At 38.7% G+C, this 23,133-nt stretch overlaps 1 protein-coding gene across 2 annotated transcripts in view; it reads right to left on the bottom strand.

Moving 5' to 3' along the window:
- Nucleotides 1-4,744: 4,744 nt before the first annotated feature.
- LOC115653410 (guanine nucleotide-binding protein subunit alpha-14) overlaps nt 4,745-23,133 on the bottom strand; it is a 57,217-nt gene continuing 38,828 nt past the window's right edge. For both annotated transcript variants that reach the window (XM_030566701.1, XM_030566703.1), the window contains exons 2-7: nt 20,392-20,576; nt 15,950-16,104; nt 14,361-14,489; nt 9,219-9,348; nt 6,864-7,017; nt 4,745-5,510 (exon numbers count right to left, since the gene is read on the bottom strand). In XM_030566701.1, the coding sequence (XP_030422561.1) occupies nt 5,320-5,510; nt 6,864-7,017; nt 9,219-9,348; nt 14,361-14,489; nt 15,950-16,104; nt 20,392-20,576 (944 nt within the window). In that variant the 3' untranslated portion in view covers nt 4,745-5,319. The remainder of the gene's footprint in view (nt 5,511-6,863; nt 7,018-9,218; nt 9,349-14,360; nt 14,490-15,949; nt 16,105-20,391; nt 20,577-23,133) is intronic.

Raw genomic sequence — 23,133 nt, 5'->3', positions numbered from 1 at the left:
ACACATTACTGATGACCAGTCAATTTTAAGAATGGCAAGGACATCGTTTAACACTTGGCTGCCTGTTCACTGTATCATTTATCTATCAAAACAGTCTTCATTATCACCATCACACTGGCCAGGAGAGTGAATGAACTTATATCTGATCCACCTTTTCATAAGGACAAGGTAGGTCTCAGGCCTGATCCCGGTTTCTTATCTAAGGTAGTGCCTGATTTTCACATTAACCAGACAATTAATTTGCTGTTTTTCCCCCTAAACCACACTCTAATAAGTGAGGAATTTGCTTTATACTTTGCTTTCCAGAGGGGCTCTTCCCTATTTGGATAGAACTAAGAGTTTTTGTAAATTGTCTAGACTGTCTGTATCTTATGCTAATTACCAGATAGGTTGTACAGTCTCTTTCTAAACTATTTTTAGATTAAACTGTGTGTATTGCTGCATGTTACATATTCACAAAAGTTCTTGTATCTGCTGCAACTCAACCACATGAGTTGCAGCTACTTCCCTCATTTGTCTTCAGCAGGTGCTAGTGGCTGAAATTAGCAGGGCTGCAGCCTGGGCTTTGGTGGATACCTTCACTGAGCCTTATACTCTGGACTTGGCCTCCAGGGGAGCCACTGGTTTTATCAAGGCAGTGCTTCAGTCTCTGTTCAACAAGGACTTTGTTTTTGCCTCCTGGTTAGTTTAGCACTGTTTATCTGTCCCGTAAGTAGGAATATGCAGAGCCACTCTATATAGCTCCTCCCTCAGAACATTGGTGATGCTAAGGGGAGGGGTGCCATAAAGGAATATGCAGAACCATCTTGAAGACCTCCTTTTACAGATAAGCAAACTTCATTTACTGGTAAGTAACCCTTTTTTCCTACGTACATTTATTTCAGGCATGTGTCATCAGTGTTTTACTTTGACCTATTTATTACAATTGTTTTAGTTGATATAGCACAACATAAAAGGCACATATGAAGGAAGTTAAGGCTTACAGCAATAATTACAAATAATGTTGTGGTGTTTCTCACCAATTTCACTGAGTTACAATGATCCCTGTATTCTTGTCACACAACAGAATGTTGTAAAGTGTTGTCAGAAACAGTTGTACAAAAATCTTACTGCTGTCCCCAACTGCAGTGTTTCCAGAATTGAACACAGCAGCAAATGAATTGCTGTTACACTTTGAGACATTGTAAGATCACACATGGTTGCAGAAATTAATGAGACGCACTTGGCGTTTGAACATGAGATCTTTACACAAAAGTCCTATGACTTCCAAGTTATCGGAAGTGGTGCCCAGCAGGGCTCTGTGAGCTAAAAAGTTCTTATAACTGAGTGTCCCAAGCTTCCATAAATCAGATTATTTCAAAAAACCAGATTGTTCTAGTAATATTGGATGACACATTCAGAGCTGTAGTGCACACTTCATGCTGTTCAACAAGATTGATACTTGGCCATTGTTAAACTATGGGCTGGAGTACAACATTCTCTCCTCTTCTGATAAATTGAAAAATTTAATGGAGAGGACACTTAGGAACTGGGCTGAGATGAGGAGCTAATTGTCTCTAGAGTCTGTACACCATAATGGGACAAAGGGAAAGAGGCAAATCAGAGGATACTCTTAGTATGTTGCAATTTTCTCTAACCTAATTCACCAATATTGAAGGATAAATCTTCTTTAAAAAAAAATTCCTTTTTTGGAAAAAATATGCAGAATTAAACTTCAGTTTTCAATGCGATAGTTGTAGGTGAAAAATGCAAATAGGGTTTGTTGCTAAGAAGAGAATTGTATATTTGTGACTGCTTCAAAGGCACAATGCAAAGTCTAGTTCTGACAGTCTACTATCTGACACTGTTTCATTTTTTGGCACTACATTTTTCATGTATAGGACAGTTGTCCAAATAAAAATTTGACAAAAGATGGTTATGCCTACATATAGAAATAATATATTTATATGTACCTTCATCCTCTCTCAAAGCCACATTTTCCACATAGTGGTTACATGAGTCAAATGGTTTGGTATTTAATGTTATGTTGGCATTTCAATATTTGAATTAATTAGCTAATAACTCAATAATACCTCTTGCCACTTAAACATGTTACATATTTAAAAATCTGTTGCTAATATTGCACAATTTGGTAGGTGTTAAATGCAGAGCCTGACATTTGTTGGGACCAGTAGAAGTACTGACGGAGGTCATCCAGCAGCCTGATTTATGCTGATGGCATGAGAGGTACACGGGTAGACACAGGCCTGCCTTTGTGGCACAAGCCAGTAAAGAGCAACACGTGGATATTAGGGATAGCTAATAGTGGTAGTTGGTCTGTGAACTTCACGCTCAGGACTCTGCTTTCTTTGTGAGAGGCTTTGTGTGATACAAGACGCCATAAAAGTGCTAAATAGCTAAAATACTAGTGCTGCTGGGACAGCATTATATATATATGTGTGTGTATTGGTGAAGTTTTGAAGATTATTTTCTAAGATTCTCTAATTAAATATGGGCAAATAATCCAAAATCTGTATCAAACATGTTCTTCTCAGATTTTGGGGACAAAAGGAGAAGTTGCAGATTTGTCAAACTTCCTCATTTGGAGCATTGAAGTTTTTGCCTGTAGGAATCTGTCTAAAAATACTCAAGGTGAATTTTGGTTAATCCAAATAAATAGTGATCTAAAAGTTTTGTATCCTTTTTTACTGGAAAGTGAACAAGTTACAGGCAAATCCTGCTGGGGCACTACTCAGTAAAGTCTGCATTCCTTTCCTTGCTGGTTCACCTGGACTATTTTGACTTACTTAGCATTACTGGAAAGCAAATGCTATTTTTGACAAAAGTTATGTCAATGAGATGGAGAAGAGCTTGTGCAAAGAATCCTGTAACAATTACAGTCGCTAAACTTGGTATGCACAATTGTAGCTCTTGGCTAGCAGCAGCTTTATAGCTGCCTTCCCACTTCTTGCGATGGCTTGTAGAATTTATAGATTTTAAAGCCGGAAGGGATCATTGTGATCATCTAGTATTCCTGCAGCTAGCTTATAACTTCTGGTTGAGCTAGAGCATCTTTTTTGGAAAGACATCCAATTTTAAATTTTTAATTCAAGTGATGGAGAATCTACTACATCCCCAGGTAAGTTGTTGCAATAGATAGGAACTGGACTAGGTTTTCTTAGAAGTCTGTAGGTGGCTGTCCCATGGATTGATTGCTTCCTTCCTTCCAGGGCTTTGGCATTCTATGTGTTTTCTCCCATTGTGTATCGCTAGATGAAGCTGTAAGCAGGCTGAAGGATATTAGTGGTGATTCTTTCAAACCTTGGGAACAGTTGTAATGTGATGCCCTAGTAAGAGCATATTTTGTTGGTCTAATAAACAATTGGGAGCCCACATTTTTGCTTTCAGTTCCTCAGGGTTGTGAATTAAGTGAGATTTGATTTATTGTGAATGTGCATGTTTATGCTCTTTGTGGTCAACTGGGATGCAGTTTTAACAAAGAATAGGATAATTGAAAGCAAATGGCATTGGTATGTATGCTTCATGGCAAGAGATTTCATGTGTTATATTACTGAATATCCAAGCCAGAGCTGACAACTATGTCAAGTGTGTTGAATATGGCAGTACTACCTGTGACCTGGAAGACATTGATTTTGTTTCAATCAGAGAGGATTTGTAGCTTCTCTATTGTCTCTTCCACACTGTCATGTTTGCTGAACTGTCCAAGGGGCTGCAGGCTCAGCCAGTGTAGCCATTCCTAACTCCAACCCATACTTGCTGTGCATGAATCACTGGAGTACCAGCTGTTAAGAGCAATGCTGTATGTTGGATTCAGCCCCAGGAATGTTTGCTGCTGATAAATAATTTCACCTACATGGGCAGGGAGGCCTGGGTACAGCTGAATGTTTGTTCTTCCAACTTGTGATTATGAAGTCAACTCTTGGGTGTTTTAAAGGAACACAGGGATGCTGCACTGGGTCTTGCTCTAACATTAAAGAAACAAACCATTTTGATCCACTCATTAGGGTCTTGTTCTTTCTTATAAAGAACCCTATAGTACTCATACCTGTTGCAGAAGCAGACCTTGGTCAATGGAAATCTGACAGCTTTAGATATTATGGTAGCATTCCCCAGAAATAATAGATAATAGCCAAGGGGGATTTTTTGGGTTGGCATGGAGGTGATACATGTTATTTTAAGTCTGTAGATATCAGCCCTCCCACTTTAGGTGTGTGGGTTTTGGCATTGTTTAGAGAGGAGAGCATTCTACTATGCACTAAGAAAGTGGTTATAACTATCAGCTGGAGTTGAGCAGAGGGTAGGCTTCTCCCCACTGGCTTGAAATTACTTATGTTAGCATCCAAGAGTATAAATTAAGATGAGAGCCTCACTATGCTAACACACAGACCCCAAACAGAAGCTGATCCTCTCATGGGCTGGTGGAAGGTGTTTATTTTACATACAGGAGAGGGAAAATCTTGTCAAGTCCTGAGGGTTGGATTAATCCTAAAAGTCAGTATGAATGTTTTAAGGAGTATTTGCTAGACATAACAGGTGTTATTGTTGGATTTATGTCAAGGTACTCTTCAGTGACTAGCAAAAGTCGAGCAGATATAATGGAGTGTGCCAGTGAATTGCAACTGCTAGGTACTGGTGTTATACTGTCATTTTAATAGAAGTGACAGCTATGTGTATTATTGCCAAATGACATCAAAGACATGGTAGGACTTTTGGCATATCAGCCTACGAAAGACACTTCAACATAAAAATCTAAATGATTAAATTTAATATATGGCCCCAAATTCATTAAAATACTAATAGTTCATTCTAACTTAAATGATAAATCTTACAATATCTAGCATTCTAAAACAGCATCACTATCATTTCTAAGGCATCTCAGGTTAAAATTTCCTACTATAATTTTCATGATTACGAAATGCAATAAAAAACCCTAAGAAAACAGATGAATGGCAATGGATTTATATATAGTTCTATAAAATATTTTTTCTTAAATACCTTTGAACCACAGTTATCACAAAATCTCACAGCCAAAATTAAGAAAGGAAATATAAAAACAATATTTAAAATGTATAGTTTAAAAAATTGTAAACATTGTAAGTTCTTCCTTAAAGTTCTATTAATCCACTTCTCTTCAGTAAATATTTCAAGATCAGCAAATGTACGGGAACCATCTGTGTTTCTGTAAGTAAATTGTTTCAAAGAACTCCTCTGTTTGTATCTGTGTCATTCCATCTTTTGTGGAATTTTTTTAGAATACACTACCAATGTTTTAATTAGTCTATACTGGGTGAGTAGATGGATCAAAGCAGGGTTTCTCCTTTACACCAGGTTGAACTCCCTCAGGTTTAGCTGTAGGATAGTGTCTTTGACAGCAGCAAAGACAAAGCGGATATTCTCTGTATCTGTGGCACAAGTGAAGTGTGAATAGATTACTTTCTCTTTGTCTGGATTCTGGTCCTGATACAGCTTCAAAATGAATTCTCTGGCAGCTTTCACATCTTGTTTAGGTCCTGTGTAGAGGCATAATGGATAATATTTTTAAAGGTTATAAAACACCTTCAAATAAATACCTAGCTATATATAATTTATTGCAGACACTATTTTTGTGCATGGGATAACTACCAGGAGATTGTTGATATGCTTGCATAAATCTAGTGGGGCTAAACTTGTTTAAGATGTAGAAATGGTACTGTTTGATTAAACTTTCTGATAAACTTCTGTGGTAAAACATTGTCATGAGTACAATGTTCACTCAAAAATGTTCCTACAAATTACTTTTGTATGATAGCAGTGTAAAACAAACAAGCAAACATATTCAAAGTGCCAACAATGTTTAATGTATAAATAATGTAAGACTATAAATTGTCAGAACGATACACAGAGTCTATATGGCAGTCTGCACCTTGGGATTTTATTTTGCTAAGAGGGAGGTAGACTTTCTGTAAATAAGTATTTTAATCAAAGGAATCTTCTCAACTTAAATTTAGGATTCAGTACGATGTAATTAGCAAGCTAATGCATTTTACTATAACTGACAGGTCTGCACCTAAAATGCTGACTCATTTAAATCAGTGTCTTAATCCATTTTCAGTGTAGGTCCATCATTCTTTTGGGATTATTGAATAGAAACTGAATTTCAGTATGCAAATGACCCCACTTGAAAGCAAGTTGTACAGGTAACAGCAATGTTGTCTATTAAGTTAAAATAGTCTAAAGAAAACCCTTTGGTGCATTTTGTTTTATCCAGTTATTTGTGAAATGCCTAGACAGTACAAGAATGACTATAAAGTAGAGAATAAAGTAACTATATCACAATATATTTAGCAAATACCTAGAAAATGTATTGGAATTTTTTAGAATATATAGTACAAGGGAACAAGTTTCTCAATATTATAAGTAAACCAATCATCTTCCTCTGTATCAAAATGCACACCTTTTCAACTTTGCATTCAAAAACCAATATTTAAAAATCTGACTCCAGTCTCATTCTGGACTCTAGCAATAAATAATATTCATGTTGCTATACCACAGTTGTGCCCAGGTATCTCAGAGAAAAGAAATGTGTGTTATCAGAGGTCAGGCTAAATCAAAGTTTCTTTAAAAGCCTCTTGTCCTGATCTTGCAATTTACAGTATAGTCACACAGATTGTATATACCACAACCTAGGTCTATACTTTAACAGGCAGAATTAAAAAAAATTAGTTGCCAAATAATTGTCAAATATATTACACAATCTCATTCATAAAGCAGGCAGGGAAATCGCAACTAATAAGAGAAAAAGTTAAGGAGAGTAACAATCACATTTAGAGTTTACATTTGATTTTAAGTCACTGCTGTGAACATAGTCTAGGATAAAAGCTCACCTGTGTATTCTGGGAAATAGCTGATTAGATGGGAGTACATGATTTTCTCTTCTAGAAGATCTTTTTTGTTTAAGAACAGAATGACTGAAGAGTTCAGAAACCATGGGTATGTGATGATAGTTTTAAATAAGGCCTTGCTTTCTTCCATTCGATTCTACAAAGAGACACATGAATTTGAAATTCAATTGTTTTAAAGCACTACCATATACATACTCAGGACGCACACAAATCAAATCACTCACCCCTCAACTATCAATCCAAAATTGAAGTTCCCCTTAAACCCAGTGCATTTTCAAGTTTTCTTACCAGACTGTCTCCACCCAGCAGAGCTGTAACAGAAGTATTAACTACCCTACTTAATATTTTCTACACACACGCAGAGGGCTTCGGATCCAGCCTGCCTGAAGCTAAGTGAATGGGCAGCATGATGCATAAAATGTAATGGAAGGTAATGCACATCAGAAGTCATCTGAACTACTCATGCATGTTACTGGACATCACTGTGGCCAGTCCAATGAAAGCCTCTGGACTGCCACTGCACATTTTGGCAAAGAGCAAAAGGTATGAGAGAATTCATAAGGGATGGGTGGCCAAACACTGAAAAGTATTGTAATTAGAGCTGGTTGAACCTACACATTTCTGATTAGCAGGGAATTGTTAATAGTTTGAAATTTTCCACAAACTGAAAATTCATTTCAGAAACCATGACTGACACAGGGTGTTTCTGAAACAAAACATGCTCCACAGGGACCATGGCAGCTGCATGAAACTGACAAGCATTTCAATTCACAGCAGCCTGGGCTCCCAAATATCTGCAGCTGCCAGGACAGCTCCACCATGCAGTCTTCCCCAGGCTGGGGATGCAGGCCTTCCAGATTCTCAGGCCAGCTCACTCCCAGGACTTCTCACTCTGGAGTCTGGAAGCCAGGAGGTCCCCAGCCTGGCACAGTCCACAATGGTGCAGCTTCCCTGCAGATGAGGCTTTCAGGGCAAGGAGCATGAAAGCCCTAAGTGGAGTTCCCAGCAATCTCCCAGGAGAGCTGGCAGAGAACCAGGGTAGACGGAGGTTTCCATCAGAACTCTGCCTATGATTTGACCAAAATTCGAACCAGAACTGTTTTTGGGAAACAGTTTGGATTCAACTTAATTGGCATTTTCCAACTAAACTTTTACTAGCAATTTTCAGACCAGTTCTAATAAGATAATTATATACATCCAAGCATATAGCCTTACTTAAGATAGCATGACCAAGACTGAACACTATCTCAAAAAGAAATGTGAAAAAAACAACAAGGATTTGGAAATTGAAAGCGAATAAGACATGGAAAGGACTTTATATGACGAGATGAAAAATAAGAGGTATGATTGAAGTACACAGAATAACGAATGTTGGATGAGAGAGACTATTTACCTTCTGTGTTCCGTGAAATTGAAATTCAAAAAATCTAAAACTGATGGCAGGAAATAGTTTTTCCACAAAACACATTTAACCTATAGAACACATTACAGCAAGATATTGATGCCGAGCAGCTGAGTCAGAAAAGGATTAGGAAATATGTATATATTTAAAGAGAACATCCACATATTTGATAGTAGTTATCTTTAAAACATTTCAGAAGGCAATGGATGGAAAGAGACTATATTATAAAGAGAGGAGTACTTATGGTGGTACATTAACAACAACAATCTTAGCTGCCTTTTTTCCCTGCCTTCTCTTCTTTTTGGTGGGAGACTGTTGCCCCACTCTCACAGCTGGCAAATGAAAGTGTAGATGGGATCAGGTCTCCAGCCCATAATTAGTGGCAGCTATGCCCAGCTTCCTCTTGGGGAGTGGTGGTCTGTGGCCCATAGTTGAAAGACAGCTGAGGAACAGTGTTCAGAGTTGAGGAGGATTGGTAGTTATACTTTGTGAGTCCTGTATTTCTAGACGTTAACATTTAGGTTTTTTGAATTGCGCGCTATAACTTCCTGACTTTCAAATAAGGGGGTTTCTTTCAATAACTAGACTTTCCATTAATGAAGTGGTTGTAACTCAATAGTCAGCTTTTATTTTGGCCATTTTGTTTCTATATTAGACATTTCTATAGGTTGTTTTGTTTTAATGTGTGAAAAGCTGTTCTCGCTGAAAGAGTGAAGCAAAACAAAGATTCCTGCAACATGTAGAAGAGACTCAGGAGGTCCGTCTGGGTTGTGCGGAAGCTGTAATAGACTGATAATGCTGCACTTCCAACTTTGTAAGGGGCAAACGGTTAGTAATACATACATTTATAAAGCAGTAGGGGGTCCCCCCACACATACACACACAAATACAAGCCTCTTTTTTCTACACCTAATCGAGATCCGCTCATTCCTTACCTCATTGTCACATTCAGCCAGGACCTGGTCATATTCACTTAGTGCAACTAAGAAAATGATGGAGGTAACACTTTCAAAACAGTGAATCCATTTCCTTCTTTCAGACCTCTGGCCACCTACATCCACCATTCTGTTAAACAGAAACAAACAGCACGATGATTGTTGTGTGTCTTTTAAATAAATGTAGTTAATATGTACAGAGAAGCTGTCAACCAGTAGAACCCAAGACACTTTTTAGACCATTTTTTCAGGAATCACTAGCCCCATAAAAAGTTTAGCTACTTCTAACATGGAAGCTATTTAACATATTTTAAGTTAATTCACTTGCTGAAGGATCACAAATACCAGCATAGGTCAGAATGAATTGAACAGGCCATTATATATGAAAACTACCATCATGATTTGCTTCAACTTTCTGAATGCAGCTCTTGAGGAGGAGATGTAGAATTATGCAGGTTCCTTCTATATGAAAGTGACTAAAACTAAATGTTTATCTCCCATAACTGCATATTTAATGCCATCAGGTATAAAATGTCCCAGATCTAATACTCAGAATTGCTCAAGTGCATTTCTCCTCAACACAATCACCTAAAACAAAAACAACACAAAACAAAAAATAAGAAAATTACGTGTTACAGCAATCTCTGCTCAAATATTACTACCAAACTAATAACCAAAACATGCGCACAGACATCTCAGCTCCACATCAAACTTAGTTCTGACCCACAAAAACTGATAATGCATACTTGCAGTTTCTCCTAATCACATACAACTTTAATTCTCTCCAACTTCAGTTAAATCAAAATTAGGGCTGTCAAATGATTAAAAATATTAATTGCTCTGTTAAACAATGATACCATTTATTTAAATATTTCTGAATGTTTTCTACATTAATATATTGATTTCTATTACAAAGTGTACAGTGCTCACTTTTTTATTACAAATATTTGCAGTGTAAAAAACCAAAAGAAATATTATTTTTCAATTCACCTAATACAAGTACTCTAGTGCAGTCTCTATCATGAAAGTTAAACTTACAAATGTAGAATTAGGTCCAAAAAAATAACAATTTACAACTTTAGAGCCAACAAGTCCACTCAGTTCTACTTCAGCCAATCACTCAGACAAACAAATTTAGTTACAATATGCAGAAGATAATGCTGCCTGCTTCTTGTTTACAATGTCACCTGAAAGTGAGAACAGGTGTTCACATGGTACTGCTGTAGCCAGCATCACAAGATATTTATGTGCCAAATGCCCTAAAGATTGATTTATCCCTTCATGCTTCAACCACAACCCAAAGCAGTGCAGCCCAACACATGTTCACTTGCATCATCTGAGTCAGATGCCACCAGCAGAAGGTTGATTTTCTTTTTTGGGGTTCTGCAGTTTCTGCATCTGAGTGCTGTTCTTTTAAGACTTCTGAAAGCATGCTCCACACCTCATTTCTCCCAGTTTTTGGATGGTACTTCAGATTCTTAAACGGTGGGTTGAATAGTCAAATCTACTGTGGAAGTGTTCATAACATAAACATGTGCTGGGTCATCATCTGAGACTTCTATAACATGAAATACATGGCAAAAATACAGGTAATATATACTTATCTCCTAGACCTAGAAGGGACCTTGAATGGTCATCAAGTCCAGCCCCCCTGCCTTCACTAGCAGGACCAAGTACTGATTTTTGCCACAGATCCCTAAGTTTTAACATGCATCATCAGCATGGAAGCATGTCCTCTGCAATGCTGGCTGAAGCATGAAGGGGCATACAAATGTTTAGCATATCTGGCATGTAAATACCTTGCAATTTTTAGGCTCTAAAGTTTTACATTGTTTTGTTTTTGAGTGCAGATATGTAACAAAAATGTTCTACATTTGTAAGTTACACTTTCATGATAAAGATTTCAATTCACCTTATGCAAAATACTATTTTTTATCATTTTTACAGTGCAAATATTTGTAATAAATTATAATAAAGTGAACACTGTACACTTCGGATTGGTATTCTATTGTTTTAACAATGGTTAATTGTGTTCATTGACAGCCCTAATCAGAATATTTCCCTATAGACACATGCAGGGATGAAGACTATAAAATGTTGTTTTTGTATATAAAATGTACGATGTCAGAGTTGAAGGTTGTGCATTAGAGTGCTGTGTGCACTATAGTTGGCTCTGTGTTGAAAATAACAGTTTACTTTTGGTGCTCTGGCACCCCATGCTCGAGAGATCAGATTCATCTGATCTCTCCTGCCAGTGCCCCTCATGCCCTCTCACTTCCCAAAGCAGAGAGCCTTAAGGGCTAAGGCAGAGTGAAAAACTTGTTTTGCTTTCCAAGTGTAATGTTTTAGTTAGCATACTGATAGATTTTCTTTGCCAGGCAGGCGATCTCCCAATACAGGTCCTCCAGTACATGATACAAGATGGTGGAGCCTAAGAGACTTCATAAGCTGCTCAAGCACGATGGAAACTATTCCCATCACAGGACCTCAGTTTGGTGTTCAGAGCACTAATGGGTACTCTATTGAAGACTGCCTTATTGGTAGCCATGACATCAGCTACAAGGACAATAATGATTCAAGCTTTCAGGGTGGGCCTGCTGTATCAAATTTATCACAAGGACAGTCTTCATCCAAAAAGTTTCTGTCTATGGTGGTGTCCTTTCCTCCTCCCTAACAGAAAGACTTCACGGTATTTGTTAGGACATTGTCTTTTTATTCAGACAGAACCAAACCATTCAGCTGTATGCCCAGGCTCTTTTTGCGGAGAAGGTTAAGGGACAATCAATATCATCACAGCTTAAGTGGATCTCAGACAGGTTAGTGGCCCACTCTGCCCATGACCAGGCAACTTCTATGGCCTACCTTGCCACTGTCCCCAATTTCAGAAATATACAGAGCAGTGACATGGAGTTCAGTCCAACCTTTTAGACAGTCACTCAAACAAAAAAATACAGCTATTCATGCTGCAGTAAGTGTAGTTCTTTGAGTCATGTTGCCCACACACATTGCCCATCGAACTGGCAGGAGAACTGAATGCAAGTTGCTATGCCCCATACCTTATATCTTCTGCTATAAAAAGTGAGGAGCTATGAGAGGTGCAGATGCAGCTCCAATAGATACTGCTATTCAGAAATATCTGATTTTGTGCACATTGAGTGTATGTGACCCAAGAGTGGACTCTGCATGGCCAGCACATCTCTAAGAAACTGTAAGGTACGTAATTGTTTTAACGCGGACTGATTTTTCTCATTATCCATGTAACTGTCTAATCCCCTTTTGACTCTCAAACATTTGCGGCAATGTGTTCCACTGATAAATTATATCTTGTGTAATAAAATCCCCTCATCTTTTATTCTTTTTAAATGTATTGCCTTTCAATCCCATTGAAAGTCTTCTATTTACCTTCTCATATAATAAAGAATAAAAGTGTTGGATTATCTACTCTCTATCATTCATTACTGCATATTTCTATCATATTGCCTCTTATTTTTCTCCTCTCTAAACTGAACAGTCCCAATCCTTTCAAACTTGTCTGTATATGGAGTTCCTTTCTCCTGGTATATCTTTTTTAGGCTGAGACAAGAAGGAATGATTTATATATAGATATAATAGTTTCAGGATTCATTATCATTCTCTATACATCCTAATATTTAGTTTGCTTTTTGGGTTCCCACTGTGCACTGTCCACAGTGATGCCCAGGATGCTTTACTATGTGGTTACAGTTAACCCAGGAATGTGTACGAGTACTTCAGTGTATACCTTCCAATACACACTGCCTGGCATTTGTCAATAATGTACCGATAAATTCAATGGGGGAGCGTAATCTTTAATTTGACTTGCTAGCTCATGTGAAAATTGAGCACCATCTTGTCATTGCTAGGATTTTACTTCAAGTTAGCAGCACATCTTTATTTTTTAGTTAAGATGAGGGCTAAGTTTGACTAACCCAAATAGTTTTATGCCATCTTCAAAGTTAGCCACCTTGCTCTTCCCTCTTTGAACCTTGGGGCATCCCCATTAAAGAGTCATGAGACCTGGGCTCTATAGATCAGCTATAGGACCTCAAGCAAGTCACTCTCACAGATGAGAAAGAGGACAACAGGGCCAGGTGGAGGGAAGCAGATGGTTGTGGATCTGTGTGTGTGGACTGAGGATATGGGAAAAGCAGGGCTATCCAAAGAGGAGCGAAGCAGGGTTTGGGAGGTGGGCAGAAAAAACAGCACTGCAAGACAACCCAGCCTCAACTGCCCAAACTCTTCTGCTCAGCCCATTTCCCAATACCATGGGGATTGCTGACATATTGGAATTTAAATAGAAGAGAATGCCAGGTCTTGCTCTGCTGTTTTTCCCCCTCCTTCATGGCCTAACTGCACACAGCATTTTAAATATTTTCACTGGCATGCATTAATGCCTGCGGTTGCTAACAAGGAAGAAGATGCACTGATGGGGACAGCTTGCAGTCAAATATGAAGTGGAGCTTGCATGTTAGCTAGGGAGGCAGCTTCTTGTGATTCATCAGAGTGGAAATCTAGTCAGAAGGATCTTACTAGGGTCCTGCTCCCTATGACTCAAGTTGAGATCAAGCATGCAGAGCTGGAGGGAGAGCAGAGAGGCAGGGAAAGTGAGGATCTGGTGATGAGGAGGAGATCTACTGAGGCTGGGAAAGTGTCAGAACTGAGTAACTGCTGGATCTGGATCAGCTTTTTTTTTCTCTCCCCCCCCCCCCCACAGAGATAGTTATTTCTCTGATTTGACAATAAGTAACTCTTACATTGTTGGTAATATCTTCAAGCTAAAAGTTTGAAAAGAGGCCGTTGACATTTTATGTTTGTAAGCAGTTTGGATATGGGAAGTTTTTTAAAAAAAAAATTACATTTGGCCCAGAGTCTCAAAGAGGAATGGATTTTAAATATCCTCTGGAAAAGTTAGAAAATGTCATTTTAAAAAAGCCATAGCCAATTTAATTATTCTCTAAAGAGTTACTGATTGAATTTGGAGACTGAAGTGTAAGAAACAGATATTAATCCTGTTTTGCATGTAAGGCTCATTGTAGTTTTAAGGGTAAAGTCTCTGCAGACAACTTAAAAGATATGACTATTATGAATTTGTTTCATACATTGCCAGAATACAGTCAATCTTACCTAAAGATAATGTTTTCTAAATCAAAAGGATACTCAATAATTCCTGTAGTTGGCACTCTGACTCTGAGAATATCTTGCTGAGTTGGCACAAATGAGGGCAAGGCAATACGATCAATGTCAGTAAGGTAACTGCAAAATAAGATAGACACACATATATGTAAGTAAATGTTTTAATGTAATGAATCCAAATATTTAGTCAAAATATGGAGTAGTAAGTGTAATCATTTACCCACAAACCCAGTGGAAGAACTATATACTTAACATAAAGAACCTGTCATCTGAATATGTGCAATAATCACCTTCTCTAGGCTATTAACATATAACTGAAATGAGCAACTTTGTTTAGACAAAAGCTTCATAAATTTAAGGGAATCTCTACACTGCAATTAAAATATGCAGCTGACTCGATCTTGTAAAGCTCTAGCTGTGGAACTGCAGTGTAGATGTTCTGGTTACAGCTGCAGCCCAAGTTCTAAGACCCTCCCACATTGCAGGGTCATGGAGCCCAGGGTTCCAGCCCAAACTGGAACATCTACACCACAATTAAACAGCCCCAGTCAACTAGCATGGGCCAGCTGCAGGAGTCTACTTACTGCTCTTGATATTAAAGTGATTTATCCATTTGTGCTTTAAACAGAAAGAAATAAACAGGTGTCTACTCAAATGGATTGATTATCTATAAATGTAATTAGACATGACTAAAGGAAATCACTGTTTTCTGCCTTTAATGCAGTTAATCTAGAAATCTGATTTCACAAGATTTGTGGTTTATAAAGCCAGGATTTAGTCCAACGGTCGCATTCTTGTGCTTTGACTCTCATGTAATGCTTATTTATCTGAGACCACTCAAAAGAGCGCTACAGATATATACAAAACAAGACAGATCCCAAACTATGCTCATCAACCGCAAAAATCACCCCATACTTATAGAAGGCAGCTCTCTTATTGTTGATAGACAAAACATATTAAAGCTACTCTTTCTGCCCAGCCTTCTGTCCCAAACAAATCTCAACTAAAGATGGGCACCAAAATCCACACAGTTAGATTTTCATAACCAGGAACTCTTTAGTCTCCTAGAACAGATGTTTAGAGCACTTTTTCCTTCTTCAAGGAGCTAGAGCAAATCACCAGATTACTTCTGTGACCTCAGAACTAGAATTTAGACCACACTAGACAAAGGAAGATTTACCTCACAGTGAAGTTCAAGAACTTTCAAATATGGCTAATTTGTACACCAAATTTCATTCCCTAGTTTACGTACTTTTAAAACTACTATTACATAAACTCACTGCCCTGCCTGCTGGATGTTGATGTATTTTGTTCAGCTATTTTCAAGCTCTCCCCAAAGGGAAATTTAATTATGTTCCAGCTGTCCTGACCTCAGCATTAGGAAGGAGGGTAACTGACTAATGATTTCAGTGTGCTCAGAACCAGGAAGATATTTGGAAACAAACATTTTATACATAATTATTTAAAATCTTAGCATAAATCTCAGACTAATTTAAAAGGTGGGTGAAATTTTCAGACCAAGGGATATCCAGGAGTAGATGATGTCTGGGGTCAACATTGTGCTAGTACTGTGTACTTACTATTTAGCAGAGTCTGAGAGCTGGTATTCTCTCCGTCTATCATAGCACTCTTGGATTCCTGGATCTGCCCAGAGCTTCTTGATTGCTTCCACTTGTTTTCTTTCTAGCGCTGTTACTCTGTCCACCTCTACTTCTTGGATCAGCTGAGCATTTTCCTAATTAAATGAAAAAATGAAACCTGTATGACTAAAATTTGTTACAGGAGGATAAGTTCACTGGCTATGAAGGCATGGAGTGTATCCTACACTTTAACTGGCGTTTACGATACGTTAATAGAAGAACTTCAACAAAGAGCATAGGTGAAGACAAGCAGCAAAAAGGTAAATGACCTGAAAAAAACAGACATAAGGAATACAGCAGCACTTGTCATAACTTTCCTACTCAGATCTGAACCTCAGAGTTCAGAACATGAGAAGCTAGCATGAAACCTCCAAACTTAATTACCAGCTTGGATCTGATATCGCTGCCACCAGCCAGAAAATTCCAATGTCTGGCTCACTCTGGTCTCCCCAAAACCTTCCCTGGTGGACCCCAAGACTCAGATGCCCTTAGTCTCACCACAAAGGGAAATAACCCACTTCCCTTCCTCCTCTTTACCTCCTCCCAGATTTCCCCGCCCTGGGTACTCTAGGATATTCCCTGCTTCAAGTCCTTGAAACACAAGTACCGAGAGATCAAATCTCTCTCTCTCCCCTCACCCAGAGAGTATAGAAAGTCAGGCTTAGTAAATCTAACAAAGAGATTCCACCCTCCCCCCCCTTCTGTATTCCTGTTAAGTACAGACTCAATTCCCTCAAGCCTCAACAAGGGGGGGGGGACCAAGCAGGTCTTCAAAAGCAAAACTTTATATAAAAAGAAAGAAAAAGACATAAAAATGGTCTCCGTATCAAGGTGACAATATACAGGGTCAATTGCTTAAAAGAAAAAATGAATAAACAGCCTTATCCAAAAAGAATACAATTTAAAACATTCCAGCAACTACACACATGTAAATCCAAAACTATCCTTGTACTTACAACTTGGAAACAGAAGATTAGAAAGCCTGGAGATAGAGAGATCACTCTCAGAGCCAAGAGGGCCACCGAACCAAGACAAAGAACAAAGACCTTACACCCAAACTTCCCTCCACCCAGTTTTGAAAGTATTTTGTCTCCTGATTGGTCCTCTGGGCAGCTGTTTCAGGTCACTGTTTGTTAACCCTTTTATAGGTGAAAGAGACATTAACCCTTAGCTATCTGTTTATGACAGCACTGAATGCCTTGTTGGCACCAAGCAAAGAAATAAGTCACCCTAACATGGCCATTATCTGCAATTCAACACTACTGTATCCTATTGACGGAAGGAGATTTTTGTGGTAAAGGACAGCTTCAGCTGTTTTGAAATGCTAAAATAAAAGATTGAAAATCTCACGAACATGATCATTTATCTCTGGTTTCAGAATAGCAGCCGTGTTAGTCTGTATCTGCAAAAAGGACAGGAGTACTTGTGGCACCTTAGAGACTAACAAATTTATTTCAGCATAAGCTTTCGGGGGCTACAGCCCACTTCTTTGGATGCATAGAAGTGAACACACAGACAGAAGATATTTATACGTACAGAGAACATGAAAAGGTGGAAGTACGCATACCAACTGTAAGAGTCCAATCAACTGAGATGAACTGTCAGCTGCAGGAGAAAAAAACCCTTTTAAGTGATCATTGAGATGACCCATAGACAGTGTGAGGAGAACTTAACATAAGGAAATAGATTCAATTAGTGTAATGACCCAACCATTTCCAGTTCCCCTCACACCTTCTAAGGGTCATCTCAATGATCACTTCAAAGGGTTTTTTTCTCCTGCTGACGACAGCTCATCTCAATTAATTGGACTCTTACAGTTGGTATTCGTACTTCCACCTTTTCACGTTCTCTGTACGTATAAATAAATACTAGAAGCAAGCACCATTTATTCATTTGTTTAATGAAATGAATGGTGTTTGCCGAGTATTGTTAAGTGTGGCTCTCCTTGCTGTGAACTGGCAATAGGAGAACTAGGAATACTTGGTTTGCCAAGACTTCTGCAAGTACATTACTAGCTAGATTATTTATACTGTTCTTTATGATCTATAATCTGCTATTCCCCCCCCCAGGAGTGTTGTTATGCTGGGTTCAAACCTGGAATTGGGCAACTTTGAGGAAGCAATGAAACCGTTCATGTATTTGAGGCACTAGCTGCTCCAGACAGGATGTCTAGAACATGCTGTAAAAGCCATTCTGGTTCTACAGGTTTGCTATTTGAACTTAATTTGCTGATATGTTTGCTGTAATTGTACTTTTTTCATACAATAATTTTAAGACCTATGTGAATTTGCACCACTTGAGAATCTGACCCTACATATCTGTATTGCATAAACATCTTTACAGAGATTTAAAATGTGACTTTTTAAATACACTTACAATTTTAATAAAATTTCCAATACAAAAAATTGATTATGCCTTTGTAATGATATTGTCGTGTTACAGCTGAATTTATTCAGTTTGACCTTTTATTTCTTGGGAAATACCAATTATGAGGTTTTGAAGAGATTTTAGTTTCTCTTCCAAAATCAACTGCTTTCCTAAAATGGCCCTGACATAATTATAATGACCACTTCTCTAACTTAAATGCCTTCCACAAAACATAAGGGAAAGTTGTCTCACTGACATTTTTTGAAAATATTGTTGCAGATGTTCATTAATACACTGGAGAAAGGTTTCTTTTTTAAAAAAGAAAAGAATCTCATCTTTTTAGCCAAGTGTACACTGATGCTGTCACAGTTTCTTTCAGGGTACCTGTATTCCTCCCCATCATCCCTTGAGGGTATCCACTTAAGGTTTCTAACTCCAGTCATCATCTCTCTTGAGTGGAGGTCTAGGGGGCTTTAAGGCTGCACAGTTTCCCTGCCTTACGCTGTGTATCCCCATTGAGCCAGTCTGCCTATAGGCCAGCATCTGTGTTTTGCCTTCTTGCTTTGAGGGCTATGAAAAGGGTGTTACTGGAAGTTAGCTCTAGAAGGCCAAAGTCTAACTGCTCTACAAGTGGAGGTGACAACTCTCTGGGGGTGTTTATTTCTGGCTCTTGGAGGAGCTGTGATGGTTGCAATATTTGTCTCAGGTGCATCATCTGAACCCATCTTAGATGCTAAATGTTTTGAGGCAGTTTCAACTTTAGCTAAATCTATTCTAGATCAGGAATCAGAAACTTAGTGGCAAAACTTTGGAATGAAAATGAAATCTGACTTAAATGTTACCAGGATTTCATCCAGAATAAATGTCCAGTCATTAAAGTGATGGCAGAACTGGTATCTGGCTAATTGACAGGGATACTCCCTGCTCAGCAAAACATTTAAGCAAGTTAATTGCTTTGCTGAATCATGGGTCTAAGTACAAACTTCCTAGGTGGACAGTATTGGGTACTAAATAAATTCACTTCAGGTGTAGGCGGCATTGTTCTCCCCAGTGTAACCAAACCAGCCTTATAACAAACAGTCCACAATATAGGAAAAATCTTAATACTGAGAGACTAGTGACTGAATCAGTACTATTCCTTTGCCTTTTTCTTTCTTCCTTCCTCAAGTAACATTAAATGGAACCGCTATACTGACTGGCTATTTGGATTTAAGAATAACATTGTAACCAACCTGGTTTTCTAGCTCATGTTCCACAATAAAACAGCCTGCTCTGGGGGCCATGGAGAGTGCCGAGGCTGACCATCTTGTCCTTACCTCTGCCAGGTTCCCGAAGGATACAACACTGACATGCCTGCCTGTGCAGTAGGATTGCCCTGAATTCATGCTACGGGACAGGTAATTTAGGCAGCGGGGCGCGTTGTTTGCTGGGTCGCTCAGAGTGCGCCCTACGCGCTGGGCGCAGCCGCTCGGAGCTTTGCGGCCATTTAAAGGCCGAGTCCCCGCCCCCTCCCAGCCAGCTGGTCGGGGGCGGGGTACAAAGCCGGGAGCGGCCCACGCGCGAGTGGCGGAGGTTGCTGCAGCTCCCGGAGCTAAGGAGCAGAAGTGAGCGGAGCCTGTGGGGCCGCCGCCTTCTCTCCGGGGACCCGGCCTTTCGCTCCCCCCTCAGGCCCGCTCGGTTTCGCTACGTGAGTAAACCTGCTTCGCAATTGCTGCTTGGCGCGTTAGTATTCCAGGACCTTATCCCATTCCCGTGACCAAAAAATGGTCTCTAGAGTCTGCTACTCAGATCTCACCGTATTTCTTCTCCTTTTAATCATACACAAATTATTATGCGTGCTTCCCATTTATATAACAAGGTGGTAGTGTTTGTGGACTTTTTTGAGACATAGCTGTGTAGTTAATTTTATACATATTATGTATTCCGCAGGATACTTGAGCAAGTAAACACATTCTAAAGGATGGCATACATGCCAAAATGCTGAAGTCAAAGGAACTGAAACTGTATGTTCTTACCTTGTTTTGCTTAGCTGTGTATGGTATTTTTAGAGTATCCATAGCTCTGATCATAGTTTGTATGGCAGTAAATATGTTTTGATAAACCAGTTTTGTGAAGCTTTTCCTATCTTCATCTGTGTAACCTGACCCATGAATAATCCTCATCTGTTTAATAAAGGTGCTCTTTCCACTTTCTCCTGTTCCTGCAAAAAAAAAAAACACAAAACATGAGTTTTTCCATGCACCACAGACATTTTATGTGTATGATTTACATAGTTAGTTGCATCACAGGTGCAGACTCCTAATTTACATTAAAAGAAATGAGAACACTAGGTTTCAAAACCTGACAATTATGGCTTAATATTATCAGGTGTCCTCTGGTGGTTGACTCTTACCCAACAAATTTATATCATTTCTAGTTTACCATTTGGGACAGTACTTCAGACTTGCTCTCACATCCTTGAGTGCTCCTTTGGCATCTAGTGGCCCCACTTGCCTTCTCAAATTCTTTCTTCTTGACCTATGTTCACTGTAGTCTGCTGAATCTGCCCAAGACTGCAGCTTGTTCACATTTGACTTCTAAATCTGATATGCAAAATGCTAAAGAACACACTGGCCAACTTTAATTATGAAAATTAGGCTCAGCTCCTTCTCCATGGAGGGACTCTGTAAACACTAGGTCATTTATAAAAATAGCAGTAGCCACAATTAGCTGTCATTGTATACTAAAGCTTTCATTTTTCTAAGTAAATTAGGTAAATTCATGACAGACAATGCTTAAATGGTCTGGGGGGAAAAAAAAAGCACAAGAACACCCATATTTCAATATGGGAAGCTTAATCTATGAAACAAACTCCAGTAGGTTGCATTGCTTCACTAGTTTCTTGTTGTTCTGTGACTCTCCCAGTATGTCATTGCTTTAAGTTACTCTGTAGCTGAGAAATACAGACCTTAATAATCAGTTGGAAAGGCAGCAGGAGGATGACTTGCAAATATTTTTTATGAGTTAAATAAATTTCTGTCTGCCAAACACTCTAAATAGCAAAATATAAACTAATAGAAATAAATTTGGAATAGGTGAACAGAACCATTTATATTACCTTCAAACTACAAATACTCATCCACACTTCATCATCCTGCATCTCTAAACTGTGAGGCAATTCAGAACTGTACAGAGAGATTTTACAGCTGTATATATTGTAACAGCACACTCTGTCTTTGCTTTCAGTGTTTACTTTGCTTTTAAAACATCTGTTGTTTGAATACTGAGTCAGAGGGGAGAGAAGAAACACCTACAGAATTACTAGCATAACTTTCTGGAGCAACCAGATTTTCCTTGGGAAGTTTCCCATCTACATTCTTGTCCTCTATGCCTTAGATTTTAAAGCTACTACTATTACCAGAACTCACTGTCACATCGGTTCCCCTCCTCCAGCCAGGTTGCCAAGGGGGCTTGGCTCCTCCCCAGTGAACCCAGGATTCTTCAGGTGTTTAATTCAATATATAAAGAGGGTGGAATGAAAACTACTGTTTCTTCAGTTTTTCCCCTCCAATCCCTTTGTGGTTTTGTTTATCGGGCTGTTTGCTTTCCCTGTGAATCTTTAGTTGTTTTAAAAAACAGTGACATTTTCTGCTGGGGAAAGAATGTGATTTTGATTGTGTATTATATTATTGAAGATCAGTCACCACCTCACCCCACTCACTGTGAGTGAAATTAACAAGAGTGAACAGCTAAGTTTAAACTGTTCCTGTGCAGGCAGCAGGCTAGCTGGGGAGGCTTCTCTCTCAGCCAATCCCCCTGCTACAAGCTAGCGGGGAGCCCTGCAGCCCCTGCTGAGTGTGGGGGTTAGGGGAATGCAGAGCCTAGCCACCTGGCTGGAGGAGGAGAGGGAGAGAAACAAACAAATGTGACAGTGAGTTTTCCCTTTCCAAGCTTTTATTAGCTTTGTGTTTGAACTTTGTTATGCAGCCAAAGGAGTGAAAGTAAGCCAGTACTGAATGCTCCACTTATTTGTCGGTACGCTGTTGCACCTTTATTTATTTATTTATTTGTTTTTTACCAGTACCCTGTACCAGCTTACACAAATCCACAACTGTGCAAAAAAATTACATTTTTAAATTCAAGTGCAATTCAAATATTTGAGAGTTTTCACAAAACTTAGACTAAACTAGTGCAAATATTTCACTATGCCAATAAGTTGGACACTTAAAAACACTTCACAACTAGTAAATATTTGTCAGGGAGAGTCAAACTTATGATTCAGACAAGAACACTTGTAACAAGGACTGGCTGAATTATGTATGTTTATATATAATATCAATGTTAATTTAAAACTTTTTTTCATTTTTATCTATTTAAATTTTTCACAGTTGTGCAAAACTGAGAGGGGGCTCAAAAATTTAAGAACAATCGACATTGTGATTCAAAACGTAAAAGCTTTATAATCGTTAGAACACAAATTGTCAACATCACATACATGTCCAAATATCCTTAAACGAAACTTTAAGAAGTTCTCAAACAATATTTTTGTTACCTTGCCTATCTGTAAATTTTGATCATGATCAAGGGAAATATTTTTTCCATTGGTTTGTGTGTATACAATAAAAATTTACTGGTAAAAATCTAATCCTTCCGAGCCTACTTATAACTATGTAAAATGGCTTCTCCTGTTCCACCTTTTCCTTTCGCACTGCATTATCATTGGGCATAAGAACCAATAGCTAGATATTTACTCATCCAATTTCTGCTGAACCTTCAGC

Source organism: Gopherus evgoodei, chromosome 6 (genome assembly GCF_007399415.2).
Source record: "Gopherus evgoodei ecotype Sinaloan lineage chromosome 6, rGopEvg1_v1.p, whole genome shotgun sequence".
NCBI classification, from domain to species: domain Eukaryota; kingdom Metazoa; phylum Chordata; order Testudines; family Testudinidae; genus Gopherus; species Gopherus evgoodei.
This window is presented reverse-complemented; position numbering and strand designations above follow the sequence as displayed.